Source organism: Schistocerca piceifrons, chromosome 6 (assembly GCF_021461385.2).
Source record: "Schistocerca piceifrons isolate TAMUIC-IGC-003096 chromosome 6, iqSchPice1.1, whole genome shotgun sequence".
Taxonomy (NCBI): domain Eukaryota; kingdom Metazoa; phylum Arthropoda; class Insecta; order Orthoptera; family Acrididae; genus Schistocerca; species Schistocerca piceifrons.
In genome coordinates this window covers 209,312,498-209,333,746 of record NC_060143.1, presented here as the reverse complement: position 1 = coordinate 209,333,746, position 21,249 = coordinate 209,312,498, and the positions used below count along the sequence as shown (strand labels likewise).

Below are 21,249 nucleotides of genomic sequence, written 5' to 3'. Positions count from 1 at the left end.
CTGCGATGGTGTACTCAACGACGAACCTGGGTGCACGAATAGCAAAACGTCATTTTTTCGGATAAATCCAGGTTCTGTTTACAGCATCATGATGGTCGCATCCGTGTTTGACGACATCGCGGTGAACGCACATTGGAATCGTGTATTCGTCATCGCCATACTGGCGTATCATCCGGCGTGGTGGTATGGGGTGCCACTGGTTACACGTCTCGGTCACCTCTTGTTCGCATTTGACGGCACTTCGAACAGTAGACGTTACATTTCAGATGTGTTACGACCCGTGGCTCTACCCTTCATTGGATCCCTGTGAAACCCTACATTTCAGCAGGATAATGCACGATCGCTTATTGCAGGTCCTGTACGGGCCTTTCTGGATAAAGAAAATGTTCGACTGCTGCCCTGGCCAGCACATTTTCCAGATCTCTTACCAACTGAATACGGCTGGTCAATGGTGGCCGAGCAACTGGCTCGTCACAATACGCCAGTCACTACTCTTGATGAACTGTGGTATCGTGTTGAAGCTGCATGGGCAGCTGTACCTGTACACGCCATCCAAGCTCTGTTTGACTTAATGCCCAGACGTATCAAGGCCGTTATTACGGCCAGAGGTGGTTGTTCTGGGTACTGATTTCTCAGGATCTATACACCCAAATTGGGTGAAAATGAAATCACATATCAGTTCTAGTGTAATATATTTGTCCACTGAATATCCGTTTATCATCTGCATTTCTTCTTGGTGTAGTAATTTTAATGGCCAGTAGTGTACATTGCGAGTAAGGACCACGAAGATAAGATTCGAGAAATTAGAGCTCATAAGGTGGCATGTAGACAGTTGTTTTCCCTCGCTCTATTTGCGAGCGGAACTGGATAGGAAATGACTAGTAGTGGTACAGGGTACCCTCTGCCACGCACCGTACGGTGGCTTGCGGAGTATCGATGTAGATATAGATGTAGCAATCAGTGCTGGACAGCTCGAATTAGCGGGATTTTGCAACATGAGTACTTAACGAAAATCCGTACCAGGAAAGGTATCTATGGGTCATTTACTCGTAGATATACGGAGAAGATGCCTACAAATAAGACTATGTATTTCTCATCTTTGTTATCAATTTATTGTATAACATCAGTATAAAAGACTAATAAAATGAGTAAAATGGTTAGTAACATAAGCAAATTTTATTCTTACAACCACGATTTTTGTGAGGAGAAAGAAGTGTGTGTTGCAGTAACAAGGACCCTTCAACGCTGACTGCAAACTGTTAAACGTTCAAGATTTTTGTATAAAATCCTTTAACAGCGTAAATCTCAATACTTATGTTACTCTGATGACAATGTGTCTTCATCCTATCTTGTTATAAGGCACTGCACTGATTTAATTAATTGATCTGAAGATAGTGAATCTCTTACTCGAAAATAGTAAACAATGACTCTAAAAAAATATTGTTTTCTGGAGTTCTAAAAGTATTGTATAGAAAAAAAACATTTTAACGTTTAACATTTTCATAGATCACGTGTCTCCAACCTGACCACATTAGACTATAATATATTGTGAAGTAGACATAAAAATATATAAGTTGACAGTGACACACAAGTATTTTACTCACCAAAGCGTAATTATCAAAACTAAAATTATAATTTCGAATTTTTATGATGTGTTGGTGTGTCTAAAGTAGAAGAAAGTGGGCAAAAATTAAGATATTCTGCACGAAATTCACTGAGTAATTTTCTACCAATGAAACACCTAAACAAAACTTTTGCAAAACAGCATCATACGAAGTACTATCTAAAATAATTTGCAATTGGCAAGCTAACCATTATATCTAGCTGCTTGGCACATCACATATTTGTGAGTTTTTTTTTTGCCTTTTAATGCATCTCGTATGCTATTACTTCAGAGATGAGTATGATAATATTTCCGATGATGAGGTAGGACTTCCCTTAATTTTTCTTGTCAGCGACTTGACTTACATTGGATCGATAGTGGGCAGTGAAGCTACAGCCGCGAGAGATTGAATATTAAGAAGGGCCTCCTACCCCTTGGGAAGGAGAACTGATGTTGGGATACTGATTGCAAAGGACGAGGAACTCGGTAAGCAGATGGACGACAATCCATATGGCTGGAACGAAATTTCTGAAAAGTTAACTAAACGGGGTGGTGGGGCGGGGGGGGGGGGGGTCAGGAGGGGGGGGGGATGGGAAAGGAGGTCGGCTTGAGAGTAAAATGATGCACGAATCGTGGAATACCAGTTACGTTCGGTGGAGAAGTAATCTACTGTGAAGAGTCTGAAAGAAGAAATAACACATCTTCTTAATGACATAGACTATACACAAATAATGTAAGTCCATGAAAAAGAGAGAAATTAACGATATGAATGAAAACCATCTAACATGCAAAAAAATGTATGGTGAACATAATGCTGTCTCAAGTCAATTTATTCACGACCGGTTTCTGTCATAAGTATTTTCACAGTGTTGTACAGATAAAACCAACACAACATAGTGAACTTTGAAATCGCAATGTAATTTACATGGAAAATAGTAAATGAAAAATTTAAATACTTACAAAAAATATCTTTTACAAAGGAAAGACCCATTTCATTCACGACTTTCAAACATGGCGTGAACGACGTTTCATCAGTAACATTTACTGAAGAAAAATGACGGAAATATTTACTATCAGCCATGACGTAAAATCTGGTTCTGGTTCCACATCATTGTACGCTACACTCATACGGGATATAAACCTTGTTTCTCTCGCTTCCTCTTATCTTCAGGTTTGTACTTAGACAAGACATTTGTGCCATGTTTGTCATATTATCTTCACGATCTTTTCTGTTCAGTCTAACTGTTACATGCAGGGACATAATAACATGTATACTTCACCATTTAGTTTTTACACTACGTGAATCATTGTTTTATTCTTTGATAAGATTTTAATATGATGTGATATTACGTAGGCTTAAATGCAAAAGTATTTTTTATTTTAAAAGATGTGGCTGACACTATTTTCCAGTGATTTTTGTTGAGTAATTCTTATTGTCGTTATGGCATAAAAAATTTTATTTTTAAAAATTATTTTTAATGTACTTCTTTAAGCTTGTAAAATATTGCATAAAGAAGCTGTACAGAATTACAATCTTTGTTCGATCAATAGCTCATTTTCCAACTGTTCTATACCATTCTGTTATAATGTGACGTTGTACTTCACTTTAATCTTAGTTTGTCTTTAGTTATGTGATCTTTTGCTTAGCTTTGCGATCTCCTAGATCGCACTTATAACCTGGGCTATCAATGATTCAACTTCTTGTTGTTTGAGTTTTGCTGTATTGCTCTTTTGGTCCTTACGTTTTTCAAGTCATTCAACGTCCTTCATGTCATGTTTGAAAAGTACGAACGCGAAGGGATTCTTTAAAGTATATGTAGCCTGCGTCCCTCCTATAGTTTATTAGAATATCGTGAAAAAAATGAAAACTGGAAATAAATCAGTCAAGAACTTTTCGAAATTTTTGTTATCAATCTTTCTACGTTTTTGTTTTATATACATTTAAAAAGTGTGGGTTTTGTCCGTTAGAGCTTTTGTTGGAGTGTTGTATCTAAAAAGTAAATCGGTCAAAAACATTTCGAGAATTTCGCCCACAACATTTCCCTTTATGCACTAGATACATGTTTATACACCACATATTTGTATATTTAAAAGAAAATGTGTAGCGTACGTCCGTCCCAACGTTTATTAGATTATCGTGTAAGAATATGAAATATATCGATCAAGAGGTTTGCAAGAATTTTGGTAACAACGTTAAACTATGACCTGTCTTTACATGGTAGTAGATATTATAAACATTTGATATATCAGTAGATTATTCCAGGTGGCAATCTCTTTACCATGACGCGCAAATTCGAGTGTCTCATGTGACAATCACATTGCTCCTCCTACTGATGATATTGCGTGAGACACTTTTGCACAAAGCAATATGACAATGGTAGTTTCTTTCTTTTCCTTGCCAAATTCCGCGCACCTTCTTTTTGTTTTAACCTTCAGCTAGTTGATAGTCCTCCAACAGTCACCACAGATTTGTACGCAGCACTTAGGCGTCTAATAGTTCTCTTTCCTTTGACAACTGCGTTTTTCTTTCCTAATTTAATCATTTCCTATGTAAGTGGTATAAGAAAATCAATCGACGGCATTGTTTTCGTGGCGAGACGTCTAGTGAGCAGATGGTTAACAATAAAACTTGACGACAGCGCAACCTATAGATGCAATCTATAATTACCAGAATTCTGCAAACTATCAGCAGGCTTCGTTTCACCCGTGCGTTATTGGTAGCACATTCCCACTGATACTTTAATAACCTACAGTGGCACATGTACGTCCCAGCGGTAGGTAAAAGGTTAAACTATGGAAGTACAGCGATCAAAATAAATGTTGCACAGTGCTTTAATATCAGTACTGGACAAAATAGGAAAACAACACTGGCTTTCTTCTGTCACGTACACAAATAAAAGCTTAAAAATATAGAACAGCAAAATAAATCTTTACCTAAGATTTAATTCCAAACCTTATAGTTTCTTCTCACTTTCATCTTGCATAACACATTATGTATAAACTGTATATGGGCCTCTTCATTCGAGGTCTGAGCTTCATAGAGAGAGGGGCAGCATTTTTATATACAAGAGTAACTATTTTCTACGTATTGCTCAGTTAGAGAGGAGGCACCTTTGAGTGGGGTTAGGTGCACTCCTTACCACATTGTCCAGATAAGACTTTCGTATACTGTCCCATTCCTCCAGAGGGGCGTCCATTATGCTGTGTAGTGTGTCTGGTGCAACAGGGCGATTGAAAACTTGTCTTCTTAGCATGGCCCATGCATCCTCAAAGCAACTGAGATCTGGAGAATATGCAGGCCACTCTGTCTGTTGGATTCTACGCTACATTAGGAAAATGTTCACAAGTTTGTGACAATGCGGGCATGTACTGTCGTCCATCAGCGTGAAACCCGTTCCAATGTGTTCACCAACTGGAGCCACAATGAGTGCAAGGATGTCGTCCCGATTCTTCACACCAATCATCCTTCCATCTATTGGCATAAGGGATGTCACGTGGCCATACATGCTTGCACCCCAAACATGACTGAACGATCTTAATAAGTATGGCCATCTGCAACACAGTTGCAGCGCAAACATTGTCCTAGTTACCTCCACACATGGATATGAGTATTTCTAGCATGGATGCTGATTCAGGCCTCACCAGAAAAGAGCGTTGTGTCCTACTGCTGTCTAGTCCACAAAGAGTGGCTTCGAGCCCATGCAACACGAGTCCCTCCCCGAACCCAATTTAGAGGAAAGGCCTCAAGAGATCTTCTGGCACGTAATCTCTGCTAATGAAACCCATTTCGTGTCGTTTGTTTCGACACTTCCACTCTTGTAACTGTTAGAACTTCCATCGTGGACGTGTAGCATTGTGTTGAGGATGTCAGCTTGTTGTTACACGCAGATATCAATGCTGCACACATGTTTTTCTTCCGTGGCCACTTCTGTGACGATCCTCAACTGACCCTGTGTTGCCACAAGGAGTGGCCGCGCGGTTTGAGGCGCCATGTCACGGATTGCGCAGCCCCTCCCGTTGGAGGTTCGAGTCCTCCCTCGAGCATGGGTGTGGTTGTGTGTATTGTTCTTAGTATAAGTTAGTTTAAGTAGAGGGAAAGTCTAGGGACCGATGACCTCAGCAGTTTGGTCCCTTAGGTATTCCCACATATTTGAACATTTTTTTCTGATCCTGCCGCTAGAAACTTGTTCCATATCTTAGAGACATCACTTTGAAGCGACATTCGCTGACACGTCGACTTGTCTCGTTCCCTGCTAAATTAGAATGACTTTACGGAATGTCTGATCATACGTTACGAGGACTGGAGTTCCAAAAATCCTGAACTCGTAATGACACACAGCATGAATACTGCAATGTTTAAAGGTGTCCTGGTTGCCATGGAGTGTACATACTGCCCCCAAACGATAGATACATTGACTGTTTCCTCTAGAATTACGTTAGAAACAAACCGTGGTACTAATATCATTACGTATTTCTGGACCAAAATGTTTAATATTAAAGTTTCAGCAATATGCAACATTTTGCGACCTCTGTATTAACCAGCGCTTGGGAATTTGCAGATTCAGTGAACGGTTTTGGGCAGTTTCAACAGAATCTGCGGGCAACAGGCCTTGAGGAACAGCCCACTGACTCAGTCTACGTTAGTACACTGAAGGCTACACTCATGACCCTACAGGTTATACTAAAATTCGACAGATTAGTGCAAGATTCAGAATTTCAAGAGGAGCCAGGCAAGTTGGTTCCATAAGAATTATTCTCAGCAGCCACAGATGACGATTCCACGTCTTCAGTCGGGAAAACGAAAAGAAAATGTATGATAACGGTGTTTGTCTGAGCTATCTCTTGTTCCATTTTAACTGTGACCTGTTTTCATGTTATATGGATACATTTCAGTAACAAATGGCAGCACGAAGAGAGTCTTTCAGTTTTCCAAAGAGAAGATAGTCATATGGAGCCAGGTCAGGACTGTAAGGCGGGTGTTTCAGTGTTGTCCATCCGAGTTTTGTGATCACTTCCATGGTTTTTTGACTGACATGTAGTCGTGCATTGTCGTGCAACATCGAAACATCCTGCTTTTGCCGATGTGGTCGAACACGACTCAGTCGAGCTTGAAGTTTCTTCAGAGTCGTCACATATGCATCAGAATTTATGGTGGTTCCACTTCGCATGGTGTCAAGAAGGAAGAGTCCTTCGGAATCGAAAACCACCGTAGACATAGCTTTCCCAACAGAAGGTGTGGGTTTGATTTTTTTTTTTTTTTTTCCTTGGGTGAATTTCCACGATGCCACTCCATTGATTGCCTCTTCGTCTCTGGTGAAAAATGATGGAGCCATGTTTCATCACCTGTCACAATTCTTCCAAGAAATTCACCTCCACCATTCTCGTACTGTTCCAAAAGTTCGCTGCATACCGATTTTCTTGTTTCTTTGTGAGCCATTGTCAACATCCCGGGAACCCACCTGAGCACAAACATTTTTAACGCCAACACTTTCAGTATTCTGCAAACTCTTCCTTCCCCTATCCCAACGTAGCGTGACAATTCGTTCACTGTGATGCGTTTGTCAGCAGTCACCAATTCGTTAACTCTCTGCACATTGTCTGGAGTGTGTGCAGTACGAAGCCTGCCGCTGCGAGGACAATCCTCAATATTGCCGTCCCCGCTTTCATCACATAACCTGCTTGCCCACCGACTAACTGTACTGCGATCGACAGCAGCATCTCCATACACCTTTTTCAACCTCTCGTGGATATTTCCCACTGTCTCGTTTTCACAGCACAGGAATTCTATGACAGCACTTGCTTCTGACGAATGCTTCGACCATAGATACTAGTAGACTGGCCTTGCTGTGCAGAAGCTATAGGGCTGATGTGGCTCCAACATAAACCACGTGACTGTTGGCAAAACGTGGCGCGATTTCAAATCAGCGGTCTGCAATCCTATGTTTGTATCGTATTTTCCCCACATTTCTCAACTGACTGCCAAACGCTTCCAACAAAAATTACTTTTTTATTTGCGAAAAATTATGCCAGAACTACATTTTACATGGATTTGTTCACAGTACCATTTATAAAATCTAACAAATACATCGAACGCCACTCTGGTGGGGAGCGGGACGAAATTACTATAAACTATCAATTAAAGTAAAATGTCGTTAAAATTCTTTTAAAGAGTAAGAGTGGGCTCGTGTCAAAACTTTAACCATTGGATCCGCCGCGTTTTGAGCCTAGTCACTTTTAAAAGGAAATGGGATATGGGAATTATGTCAACTATAGGTGACAAAATTGCCGACTTTAGGAGCAGGTCTATTTTAGAGTATCAATTTTAGGTGCAATTCAAAGGTTGAGTTCCCACTATTTTTACAAAAGTTTAAACTATCAGTTAAAAAAAAAGTAATGTGCTACAGTTCTATTCTAATACAATATTTTACTAACTCGCAGTTATCACACACATTCTAACAACATTCAGTCTTACAGGCATTGGAAGCACACATTTCAGAAGACGAGGCATCATCTAACGAACGCCTTCTAGTGTGTGATTTACTGAGCTTAGGCCTCTTCGATTTCATATGCTCCGGAAAATCAAAAAGTGTCGGGATAGCATCACTACTTAGCCAATTCCCTCCAGTCTTAGCCCTATAAAAACATCAGGATTAAAACTGGCAGACACTGTAAATATAAATTATAAATATACATTGTAAATAATAACTAACCTATCAAAACACTTCTCCTCGAAGTGCTTCGAGCACAGGCGCATATGTGCAGATGGCTTAAAGTTGTTCCGTTTCAGGGCCTGTATCGAAAGCTGCCTTCGGTTTTCATCATTAGGGAAACTATGAGTAGTGTGTGTGTGGTTTGAGGTTTTCGGGCGCTAAACAGCATGGTCATCAGCGCCCAAACGCATAGAAACAGGAACACATGCGGTGAAGGGACGAAGACGGACAGCGAACAAGGAGAACGGCTAAAAGACACAGTAGGAACGAGAAACATACTTACTTCTGTAACCGAATTATCGTAGATACTTTCCAAAATGTAATATGAGTCTGACTTTACAGGCATCACTTTCAACACTTTAATTTACGTGATACTCTATTTCAAGTGTAAAAAACATATAAAAGTCACTTCAGCAGATTTCAATAAACGCATCTGCACTGTCATAGAAACACTTACACGTGAAATGTAATGCCATTTCCCCCGACAAAACGCTGAGCACAGCCATATGCGCAACACGAAACAACCATGTTTTGCCAACATCCACGTGACTTCAGCCCAGGGATGTGGGAGCCACGAAAATTACGTCAGGGCCAGTCTATTATATTTACGCTCGAAGGACGAACGTCAAGTGTAGCAGACATCTTGAAGACATGCTGTGACGGCGCCACACAGGTTGAACTAAGTTTGAAAACAAGCGGGAAGGATGTATCTACACACAGTAAGACTTTCACACCTGCAGAATGAAAACTGTATTTTTACAAAAATAGTGAGCATATCTTTTGGAGTGACCCTCGTACATAACTTTGAGGTCGGTATTTGTTCTGTACTTTCCGAACAAGTTTTGTTTTGGCCAGTCGGTGCTATGTGCGGTATGTTAGCGATTGCCTACTGCGGGCGGCGAGCTTACCGATACTCCGAGGAAGCTGAGGCGGCCCATCTGGCGCAGGAACTCCTGGGCCATGTCGCGGCGCGAGTAGTCGAAGTGGCGCACGGTGGTGGCGCCGGCCCAGCGGCGGTGCGCGGCGCGCAGCGTCAGCGCGATGGCCCACACCGCGTCGTACGTCTGCGGCGCGTACGGCGACACGGGCAGCGCGCGCCGAGAGAACTCCTCCACGAAGTGCGCGTTCGTCTGCCGGCAGGCGGACACCACACGCTGGCCGTTAGCCCTTTAACTCGTGTTACCTCAAAAAGTATCTTACACATCAGCGGAAAATGCTCCTATCGGAGGACAAAACAACGTGAATATGTTCCTGTTTATTTAACAGCTGCTTGCCCGTCCGGTGGCCGACCGGTGTAACGCACGGCTTTCTGGGCGGGAAGGGGCGCCTGGTCCCCGGCACGAATCCGCCCGGCGGATTTGTGTCGAGGTCCGGTGAACCGGCCAGTCTGTGCATGGTTTTTAGGCGGTTTTCCATCTGCCTCGGCGAATGCGGGCTGGTTCCCCTTTTCCGCCTCAGTTACACTATGTCGGCGATTGCTGCGCAAACAAGTTCTCCACGTACGCGTACACCAACATTGCTCTACCACGCAAACATAGGGGCTACACTCGTCTGGTGTGACACGTTCCCTGGGGGGGTCCATTGGGGGCCGAACCGTACAATAGCCGTGGGTTCGGTGTGAGGCGGCGAAGGGGTGAAGTCGACTGCGGCAGTCGTTGTGGGGCTGTGGACCACTGCGGCTGCGGCGGGGACGGAGCCTCTCCGTCGTTTCTAGGTCCCGGGTTAACATACATTAGCCATGTATGGAAATGAAACGTGGACGATAAATAGTTTAGACCTACAGAAGAATGCTGAAGATTAGATGGGTAGATCACATAACTAACGCGGAGTTATTGAATAGAATTGCGGAGAAGAGGAGCTTGTGGCACAACTTGACTAGAAGAAGGCATCGGTTGGTAGGACATGTTCTGGGACATCGAGGGATCACCAATGTAGTATTGGAGGGCAGCGTAGAGGGTAAAACTCGAAGAGGGAGACCAGGAAATGAATACACTTAGCAGATTCAGAAGGATGTAGGCTGCAGTAGGTACGGGGAGATGAAGAAGCTTGCACGGGATAGAGTAGCGTGGAGAGCTGCATCAAACCAGTCTCAGGACTGAAGACCACAACAAACACAACAACAACAAAAATACAATACAACAGCTGCTTCATTCTACCTTTTCAAAATTTTCCCAAAAATTTAGGGATGCGAACATATTGGAGCATTTTTAACAAACAAGTCACCTCAAATTCGCACAAGCAACCTGTAACTCACTCACACCCACTATTCAATCGCTTAAGTCACTCATACACACCCACTCTCCGTTCCCCTTACTCACTTAGCCATTCAGCCCAACTCATTGTCATTATTTGTTGGTGACTCTCTCTCATTGTCTGTTGTGTGACAGCCACAGTCTCCTTCATATTGCCCTATTACTGCAGCCTCCTCTCACAGTCACAGTCTACCTGTTGCCCTCTCTTACGTCGGCCACTGTGGCCGAGTGGTTCTAGGCGCTTCAGTCTGGAACCGTGCGATCGCTACTGTCCCAGGTTCGAATCCTGCCTCGGGCATGAATGTGTGTGATGTCCTTAGGTTAGTTATGTTTAAGCAGTTCTAAGTTCTAGGGGACTGATGACCTCAGATGTTAAGTCGCATAGAGCTCAGAGCCATTTGAACCATTTGAACCCTCTGTTACTGTTAACATCTCATTCCTTCCCTCCTAATGCTGCTGTCTCTTCAAACTGTCACTATCTCTCTCTTCCTCGTTGTCATTGTCTTATACTTCGTCTCTCATTGTCAATGGCTCTCACACACTTGCTTTTTATTCATCCCCCTACCCCCCTCCCTGAGCCTCTGCCACTGTCTCCTTCACTATTTTCTTATCACTGTTCTCTCACTGTCAGCTACGTCCCACGGCCACTGTGTATCTCTCTTTCTATCACACTGTCACTGCGTCCTTCGTCCTTTCTATAAAGCAAGCACTGTCTGCTACCTTATAGCATTCAATAATTTTTCCGTCTCTTTGCCACTGCCATTGTTTTTTTTTCTCTTTTCAGCATAAAAACGGCGCACGTATTGGAATACCTAAATTTTTGGGAAAAATTTTAAAGGGGGATGGTGCAGATAGATTGAGGCACTGCTACCCACCTTTTCATTCAGAGTCTTTTAAATAAACAGGAACATATATTAATTTTTTGCGCTCCGATAGAAGCATTTTTCCGCTGGTTGCTTGTTTGTGCCTGCTGTAGCAGGGCATGTAACTCATTTGAAACGAAAATATGTATTGGTCAGTAAAATTTAGGTATTCTACTTAAGTGAAATTGAAATAACGCAAAGCTAATTTGACACCTCAGACCGGATTTTAAGTGCAAAAAAATCTGCGTGTGCTTCAGCACCGCAACATGGGCTTCCCAGACGATAATGGAGACATTGTTGAGCATATTTGTCCGTGCTGCGTCACTTGATAAACTATGTTTTCGTCTCACAGCAGATTTTATGTGCGTATTTTACGTGTAGAAGTGTTATAACTTTGAATCTCTGTATTTTGGAAACGGATTAGGTTAACAATAAAATTTTCGAGTTCATTAGAGCTCGGGATCTTAGAAATAGATGGCAAAAATATCAGCCAGTTGCTGTGCACAGCCGTCTTCGAATGCTCGGTTCAAATTTAGTCCGCTGGTCACAGTGAAAATATAGTAAAAAAAAATTTTGAGGGATTGTCCGAGGAACTACTTGTCAACTAATAGTGGCTCTGTAAGTCCCATCAAATTCATCGTAGACAAAATCGAATGCAAAAATAACCAACCGATTTGCTCCGTTTGCCTAAGAAGAAAGAAGTGTGTAATACTCGTATTTTCATCCTGTACTGTATGACAGTGACACTAAGATGGACTTTTGTTGGGTACACAAATCGTCCCAATCCCAAGGACTATCCAAAACACTGACCCTACCTTTTTATCACCAACAGAACTCGTGGTATGACCACCGGAATATCCCGCTCTTACGCGCGGCGTTTTGGAACGTATTAGCTATGCATCCTGTCGCACGCATACGGATTATTATGGCAGGCCAAGTGATTTTTGTTGAATGCTACACTACGCTTCAGTGTGACACAGATACGTGACCGTGTTACCAACTTCTTACAGACGCCGGAATGTTCTACCACGCGTTCAATTCCCCGTCGATAGAAAACCACTTGTTCGTTCACAGAGCCGTTTGAGAACAGCTGTGTGAACGTTACTTCCGTTGGACATCTCTCTCCTCCAGCAGAAGTTCGTTCAGCTTACGGAAATGATGGGAACTGCATGGTGCAAGATCTGGACTTTGTGTTGAATGGTTCCAAACCTTGCGTCGAAAATGTTGAGGCCAAGGTTATGTTGTGTGAGCTGGAAGGTGCTGATCGTTGTTGTTTGTTTCATTTGGCCTCCAAAGTTGGTTGTCTATTCAGCTATCGAGAACACATGTGTATATAGAATACATAATTGTACAGAGAAACACTTGAATGCATATTTACAGAATCGAAAGGTCAAATCATTACCTTTTTCCACGACAAATGCTTAACAAATCGAATGATCAGTTAACTAGACGTATTTATGTCATCAGTTCACACGACTTCTTAAATTTAATAAAAAGTGATACAGATAAACGAAAATATGAGTGCTAAAGAATTTTCCCGATATCCTTAAAAAAACTGACAAACACTTTACAAACCAAAAGAGAAGACGTTGACTGATGGAGGAGGTAGCCCATACTCATCAAAGTTTTCAGAAATTCCGATCGTCCACTGTCATATTTGGAACACGAAGGCAACACGTGGTTTACATCAGCTTCTGAATCTGAAAAACTCTCACATGCACGGGAGTCGTAAATGTTGATTCTGTACAGATGTGTAGGAAACGAGGAACGGATAAAACGGTGTCGAAAGATGGTGAAGATCGTAGATGGGTCCATACGCGTCCTCGAAAACCACTGCCTTGTAGTAATTTGAGGTTGTACTGCCGCATAATATCCACCTTCCGTTTGTTGGGACGCATGCCACATTTCCCGCCACTGCTCTCTTCTGTGGCTCTTGACTTCACAGTTCCTGTAGATACAGCTTGCCTCCCTAAAACGTCAACTTCCTCATTATAGCGGATGCCAGCGTGGGACTGCGCCCAGAGCAGAATGATTGCCTGCTCTCTCTACGTTTACAGCGAATATATTCGAGTACCACATTCAAAATATAACGGTTGGTTGCTTAATTCCATCTTCGGTCTTGAATATCTATTCGAATACTATTGGTGAGGGACAGGGTTATTATCTGTAAGAAGAAAGTTGAAGGTACAAACATAATTGCTTCCAAAATTGCCACAGCCTCCGTCATGAAAGCACTTTTAGGTAGTTTATAAGCTTTACTGATTTTATAAGCTTTACGTTTTAGGGAGGCAAGCTGTATATACAGGGACTGTTCTCGATTTGAAATTACTTTATACAGATTAACACGTGAAGTCAAGAGCCACAGAAGAGAGCAGTGGCAGGAGATGTGGCATGCGTACCAACAAGTGTAGTGTAGGAGAACTACGCCTCTGCTTAATTCTTCTTTACGGCCATAAACACTGCGCCTTTGTTTGCAGATGGCAGTGATCGTGGACCCAGTGTAATCCTAGTTTCTAATGTTCTAAGTCGATCTTGCAAGAATATGAACTGCTTACTGTGATGCGCATCTAGCGAGCAGTGTTAGCGACAGTCACCCTGCGATTGCTGAGAATCAGTTCCTCGATTTTCAGGACATTGCTGTCTGTGGTCGATGTCTTTGGCCTTCGTTCCCTCTCTGCGTCACCGAAGTCCATGCGACCTTGCTCTAATTATTGGCACCGTTTCACTACAACTGGAAGCGACTGTGCGTTTGGTCCATAGCCCGTCAGAACATCACGGTGAATTTCTGTGGAATTTAGACGTTTTTCTCACAAAAATCGTACTCTTCCGCGTATTTCAGGTTTGGAGTGTGTTCCCAGTTGTCGGGCCCCTTCGGTCGCTCAATGTGATACACCTGTTGCCAGTTGCCCAACAGAACTGTGTGTGCAGAAAAGCCAGAACATGTAGTCTCTTCTTAAAATGCACCACTATTGTTGCGCAATGTCTGAGTGTAGGACGACACACGTAATTTACTTTTTAAAGCTCCTACGTGCGTAATAAGGGCAGTACTAAGGTACTAATTATCAAATCGAAAAAACAAGTTTACAGATTAACTTGTTTGTTGTAGGTACAAGTCTGCATTCCTGCTGCTCACTGTAATCCCCGCACCACAACACCGTAGCACGGCGCCAGAAGAGCCAAAGTAAAGTAGTTCATTCCACTGATAAAGTGGAGTATCGTGTGGTAATTCGTTTACTGTATTTGAAGGGAACGACGTAACTTCCATAAACGAGGTCACTTTCCGCTTTTGGGTGTAAATTTTCTTGTGACCTCGTAGTTTCGGCACCTACAAACATGTAACGCAGCGCACCTGGGAAACGCAATAGGAGAACAATAGCAGTATGTACAATATTCGCAGTCACCGCAAATTCACATACTTATAAGAGAAGTTCGTACCCTTGAACGCTCAGAATCTCATGAAAATATGTTTAAGATATGAATTGCTCATCCCTAAAACAGAGGAATGAACCATTTGCCTGTAAAACTGCGCGTCTTACCACGAGATACACTTGCATGATCACCTATTGAAGGTGTAACGGAGAAACTTAGGCAAAGCAATGAAACAAAATATCGGTATAATAGGACTAACATACACCGACGACAACAAGGTTTTTCCAAGCTCTTCATGTCTACTTCTTTAGAAAATGTTAGCTCTTCATGACAAGAATTGTTGATTTTGTGAGACTACGATACGAATAAGCACTTGTTGAGTTATACGCTCAACATTTCATCAGACTTCACTTTTTGCTATACAATCACCTTTCTACAGCGACGTACAAACCTTATGTTATAACCTACTTGGTAAAAGGCAGCTTATGAGCATATAATCAAATTTATAATGTAATTATTATATCCCAGATTTTCGCAAAAATTTTCTTGACGTTTCAATATCATCGTCTGAAAATGTAATTAGTGTGGAGTTGATACCGGAAAAAGTGTGTTGGTCACATAGCGTAATTGTTTTAAGCATAGGAAAATATGGGAATAAGGCACGACATTGAAATACAAGGGGAGTTCAACAAGTAATGTAAGACATTTTTCTTCTGAAAGGAGGTTGGTTTTAGTCAGCATTCCAATGCACCACATTATTCCCCACTCTTTTGGCTCAAAACCCTATTTTTCAACATAATCTCCTTTCAGTGCGGCGGCCTTAAGTCACCTTACTGAGACGGCCTGTATGTCCGCTTGGTATCACTATCCCGGTCGCCGTTCGACCCAACGTCCTGCTGTATCAGTAACCTCACTAACATCCATGTACTGCTTCCCGCGGAGTGCATCCTTCACTGGCCCAAACGAATGAAGTCGGAAGGTGCGAGATTCGGGCTGTAGGGCGGATGAGGAAGAACAGTCCAATGAAGTTTTGTGGGCTCCTCTCGGGTTCGAAGCCTTGTGCGAGGCCTTGCGTTATCATGGAGAAGTTCGTTTGCATTTTTGTGGCGACGAACACAAACGTTTCCAACGTCGCAGGAGTCACAGCCGCGTGCGGCCGGCCGTTACGCGGGAGATCGGTCAGATTTGCGCGACCTTGTTGCGAAGATAATGTTGCGATGATAACAGACGCCTCGCCCAACGATTCCTCGTGCTCTTGTTCACTGCCAGGTCTCCGAAGACATTCTGCAGGCGGCTACGAATATCTGCGATGCTCTGGCTTTCCACCAGAAGAAACTCTAACGGCAGTTCTCTGCTTGGGATGCACCTGCGATACAGACGCCATTTTGACGGCTACGTACAGTGCCGCCACGTGTCGGAACTTCATGAAACTACAGAGGCTGAAGCGGGAATGTTCCACTATGTCCCACAATAACGTCGCATTTTTTAAACGAAACTCGCTGAGAAATAAATGTGTTGTATTACTTATTGATCGCCATTCGTATGTATGTTTTTGGTGTTTATATCGATATTTTTTTCTTCGGGTTACCAAAGCTCTTCTTTGTTAGACTATGCACAGTTGATTACGCAAGTACCTCTCTTGATAAGAAGCGCAGTGTTGCATGCAAACGGCTAATACCACGTTCTTTTGGGGTGAGCGATTTATATTCTAAGCATAATTTCACGCAGTTGTGAGGGTTCGAAGTTACGCACTTCCCTTGTTACAGCATAAAACATGTTAAAATATCGTTGCTGGGTACTCTTGTAAGGTTGTGTCCCTCTTGATGGTCTGTAAGTTAATGATTTCAAGGTGTAAGATATGTGTCCCCCGATTGTTACGGCTGGAAGCAGCGTATTGCACGAGAGTCGGAACGATACCTGAACAGTCTCTTACAGATGGATGTGGCACGAACGTGGCAGTACGTCACGAGTTGCCAACTTCGAAAGTGGGATGATACTACAAGACGTAGGGGTCTTAGCACATTTGCTCAAGCAACCGGGTTAACGAAGTCAAAATTGTTTAAGATGGCTCTTCATTTCCACAAAGACAGCGTTTCCACACTTGAAAACAGCCACCAATGATGCCCACAGGTGACTGTACACTTATGTGAGAACATAGGATGAACAACGACAAACATGCGTTTATAGCACTTGTAGACTTGCAGAAGCCACTCTTTCATATTCTGTAGGTAGCAGATATGAAGCACAGAGAAAGAAATATTATGTCCAACTTATACACAAACAGAAAGCAGTGGTTCAAAAGGGATTGAGGCAGGGCTGTAGACTATCTCTGATGAATATATACAATGTACAAGTAGTAAATGAACCCCGGGAGAGATTAGGAAAGGAAACTTGAGTGCAGGGAGAAGGAATAAAAGCTTTAAGATTTGCCTGTTACACTGAAATTCTGGCAGAAGCGGCAAAAGACTTGGGAGATCAGTTGAACGGAGTGGATAGAAATTTCGAAAGGATTATATCATGAATAGCAGAAAAGTAAAACAAGGGCAATGGGGATGTATTCTAATTAAATCAAGCTATGTTGAGGAAATTGGATTAGCAAATTGAAGCAATAGATGTGTTTCGCTACTTAGGCAGCAACCGAAGTAGACAAGATATAAAATGCAGACTTTCAGTAGATACATTGAATATAAATTTAAGTGATTAGGCGTCTTTTCTGAAGGTATTTCTCTGCAGTGTAGCCTTGTGTAGTAATGAAAGGTAGACGATAAAATAGTTCAGGCAAGAAGAAACTATAAGCTTTAGAAATATGGTTCTACATAATAATGCTAAGGATTCTATGGGTAGAAACGATAGCTAATTGAAGACGTACTGAATTAATTGGAAACAGATGAGCTTTATGGCACGACAAAAAAAAGGGAGCTGTTGGTAGTTCACATCAAGTACTTGTCAAGCATTCATAAATTTGGTTCGAAAGGAAAGTGAGGGGGATGCGAGATGGGAGGCGGGTAAAAACTGAAGAGATAGCCCAAAGCACAACTGCAGTAAGCCGGCCGAAGTGGCCGTGCGGTTAAAGGCGCTGCAGTCTGGAACCGCAAGACCGCTACGGTCGCAGGTTCGAATCCTGCCTCGGGCATGGATGTTTGTAATGTCCTTAGGTTAGTTAGGTTTAACTAGTTCTAAGTTCTAGGGGACTAATGACCTCAGCAGTTGAGTCCCATAGTGCTCAGAGCCATTTGAACAACTGCAGTAAACAGGTACAAATGGCTGTAGTTAGCAAACAGTTATGCAGAAATGAAGTTACTTGCACAGAATAGAGTACTGTGGAGATCTGCATCAAACCGGTTTTTGGACCGAAGAACACAGAGATAAAGGCTTCAGGAGTCTACCATCAACTCCTGTCAAAATACCCTACCATGACTTGGTCACCTTATAGAAATTATGTCACCTGCCACGGTTTAATTCTGGCAAGGAGTGCCATTTCTACCATACCTAGGCTGAAGTTGTTATATATGCAAACTGAAACGATGAACAAAAATTTATACCAAGGGCGGGATTCGAACCCAGGACTCCAGCTCACTAGGCAGATGCGCTTAACCACTACGCTACCCTGGCACAATGGCTTTGTACAACTGCACAGGCTATCCTTGCACGCTTCTCTCGTCAACCCAAATTCCATTTCCGACCCAGCCCACTTGGTATTTCCCCTAATCTCGAAAGCATTTCAGAGGCCTTCCAATTGTACTGCAGTAGCACTTCAGTATCGATCGAAATGGCGGCTCCCGATTGAAGCCCACGTAAGATGCTTTAATGAAATGAAACAGTATGGTTCCAGACACCTTTACAAATCTGAAACGTTTATGATGTATATATGCAGATGAAGCGACGTATGAAACATTGTGCCAATGCTCCTTCTCACTAGGCAGATGCATTAACCACACTACCATCCTGCCAGAGTGGCTTTGCACCGTGACGCAGACTACCCTAGTACGTCTCCCTCCTCAGTCCAAATACCCATTCACGACTAACCCCACTTGAAATTCCCCCTAATCTCGAGCGGCATTGTAAAGGCTCTCCAGCTGTAATGCAATGGCGCCTCAGCATCGAACAAACTGGGGGAACCTGTTTGAAACCCAGGCATAGATGTTTTAACGAAATCAAGCTACATAGTTCAAGAGACCTTTTCAGATCTGAAACATTTATGATGTATATATGACGACTGAAGCGACGTATCAAGATTTGTATAAAGGCCGGGATTCGAACTGGGGTATCCTGCTCACTAGGCAGATGCGCTAACCACTACGCCACCCTGGCACGTTAGCTTTGCACAGCTGTACAGGCTACCCCCCCAACTCTCCTTCGTCAATCAAAATTCCCATTAAAGCTTTACCCTATTTGGTGTTCCTCCTAAATTAGAACAGCATTGCAGAGGCTCTCCAACTGTAATGGAATAGTACCTCAGCATCGATCGTAATGGCCGATTCTGCCTTACACCCAGCCATAGGTCCTTTGATCAAATGAAATTATATGATTCCAGGGACTTCTCCAAGATTCAGACATCTATGATGTATATAAGTAAACGGAATTGAGGAATGAAAATCTGTACCAAGGTTGGGATTCGAACCTGGGTCAGACAGTAAAAGACGCGCTAGCTGCTATGCCACCCTGGCACAGTGGCTTTGCACAACTGCGCGTGGACTGTCTCAGCACGCCTCCCTTCCAAGGGATATATAAGGAGATATATAAGGAGACGACACTAACAAATGTAAATCTGTACCAAGGCGGGGTTTCGAACCTGAGTCTCCTTCTCAGTAGGCAGATGCTCCAGCTACTACCCCACCCTCGCACAGTAGCTTTGTACAGCTGCACGGACTCTCTCCTCAGTCGAAATTCTAACTCAAGCCTCAACTCCTTAGTATTCCCCTGATCTTGAACAGCATTACAGAGGCGATCCAACTGCGTTGGACAGCACTTCAGCGTCTAACGAAAGCGGGGGATCCTGCTTGAAACAAACGCATAGCTGTTTTAATTAAAAGAAACCGTATGGTTCCAGAGATATTTTCAAGTCTCAGACATGTGTGGGGTATATATGCAGACTGAATCAACGAAGGAAGATTTGTACTAAGGCTGGGATTAGAATCTGTACCTTCTCCTCACTAGACATATGTGCTAACTGTGACACCTCCCTGTTACAGTGGCTAGGATAGCCCCTGCAATGCTGTTTAGACGGGATACAATGTTGGTTCAGGCGTGAACGGGAATTTTCATGGCGGAGTGACGTGCGCTAGGGTACTCCGTGCAACTGTGCAAGGTCTCTCTGCACCGTGGCTAGTGATTAATGTAACTGCTCAGTGAGCAGGAGGCCCGGGTTCGAAACACAGCACTGGTACAAAATTTCATTCGTCGGTACATTTGAATGTATACATTATAGATGTCTGAGACTTGGAAAGGTCTCTGGAATGATATACAGTACTCGCCATTAAAATTGCTACATCAAGAAGAAATGCAGATGATAAATGGGTATTCATTGGACAAATATATTATACTAGTACTGACATGTGATTACATTTTCACGCAATTTTGGTGCATAGATCCTGAGAAATCAGTACCCAGAACAACCACCTCTGGCCGTAATAACGGCCTTGATACGTCTGGGCATTAAGTCAAACAGAGCTTGGATGGCGTGTACAGGTACAGCTGCCCATGCAGCTTCAACACGATACCACAGTTCATCAAGAGTAGTGACTGGCGTATTGTGACGAGCCAGTTGCTCGGCCACCATTGACCAGCCGTATTCAGTTGGTAAGAGATCTGGAGAATGTGCTGGCCAGGGCAGCAGTCGAACATTTTCTTTATCCACAACGGCCCGTACAGGACCTGCAATAAGCGATCGTGCATAATCCTGCTGAAATATAGGGTTTCACAGGGATCCAATGAAGGGTAGAGCCACGGGTCGTAACACATCTGAAATGTAACGTCTACTGTTCGAAGTGCCGTCAATGTGAACAAGAGGTGACCGAGACGTGTAACCAGTGGCACCCCATACCACCACGCCGGGTGATACGCCAGTATGGCGATGACGAATACACGATTCCAATGTGCGTTCACAGCGATGTCGCGAAACACGGATGCGACCATCATGATGCTGTAAACAGAACCGAGATTCATCCGAAAAAATTACGTTTCGCCATTAGCGCACCCAGGTTTGTCGTTGAGTACACCATCGCAGGCACTCCTGTCTGTGATGCCGCGTCAAGGGTAACCGCAGCCATGGTCTCCGAGTTGATAGTCCATGCTACTGCAAACGTCGTCGAACTGTTCGTGCAGATGGTTGTTGTCTTGCAAACGTCCCCATCTGTTGACTCAGGGATCGAGACGTGGCTGCACGATCCGTTACAGCCATGCGGATAAGATGCCTGTCATTTCGACTGCTAGTGATACGAGGCCGTTGGGAT

The 21,249-nt window shown here is 43.1% G+C and overlaps 1 protein-coding gene and 1 non-coding gene across 2 annotated transcripts in view; both read right to left on the bottom strand.

The window, feature by feature from the left end:
* LOC124803240 (gamma-aminobutyric acid type B receptor subunit 2) overlaps positions 1–21,249 on the bottom strand; it is a 431,083-nt gene that overhangs the window by 205,665 nt on the left and 204,169 nt on the right. The window contains exon 8 of the mRNA XM_047264421.1: positions 9,222–9,443. Coding sequence (XP_047120377.1) covers positions 9,222–9,443 — 222 coding nt within the window. The remainder of the gene's footprint in view (positions 1–9,221; positions 9,444–21,249) is intronic.
* On the bottom strand, positions 18,337–18,409 carry Trnat-agu. Its single transcript has one exon. It is a non-coding gene; the product is annotated as a tRNA-Thr (tRNA).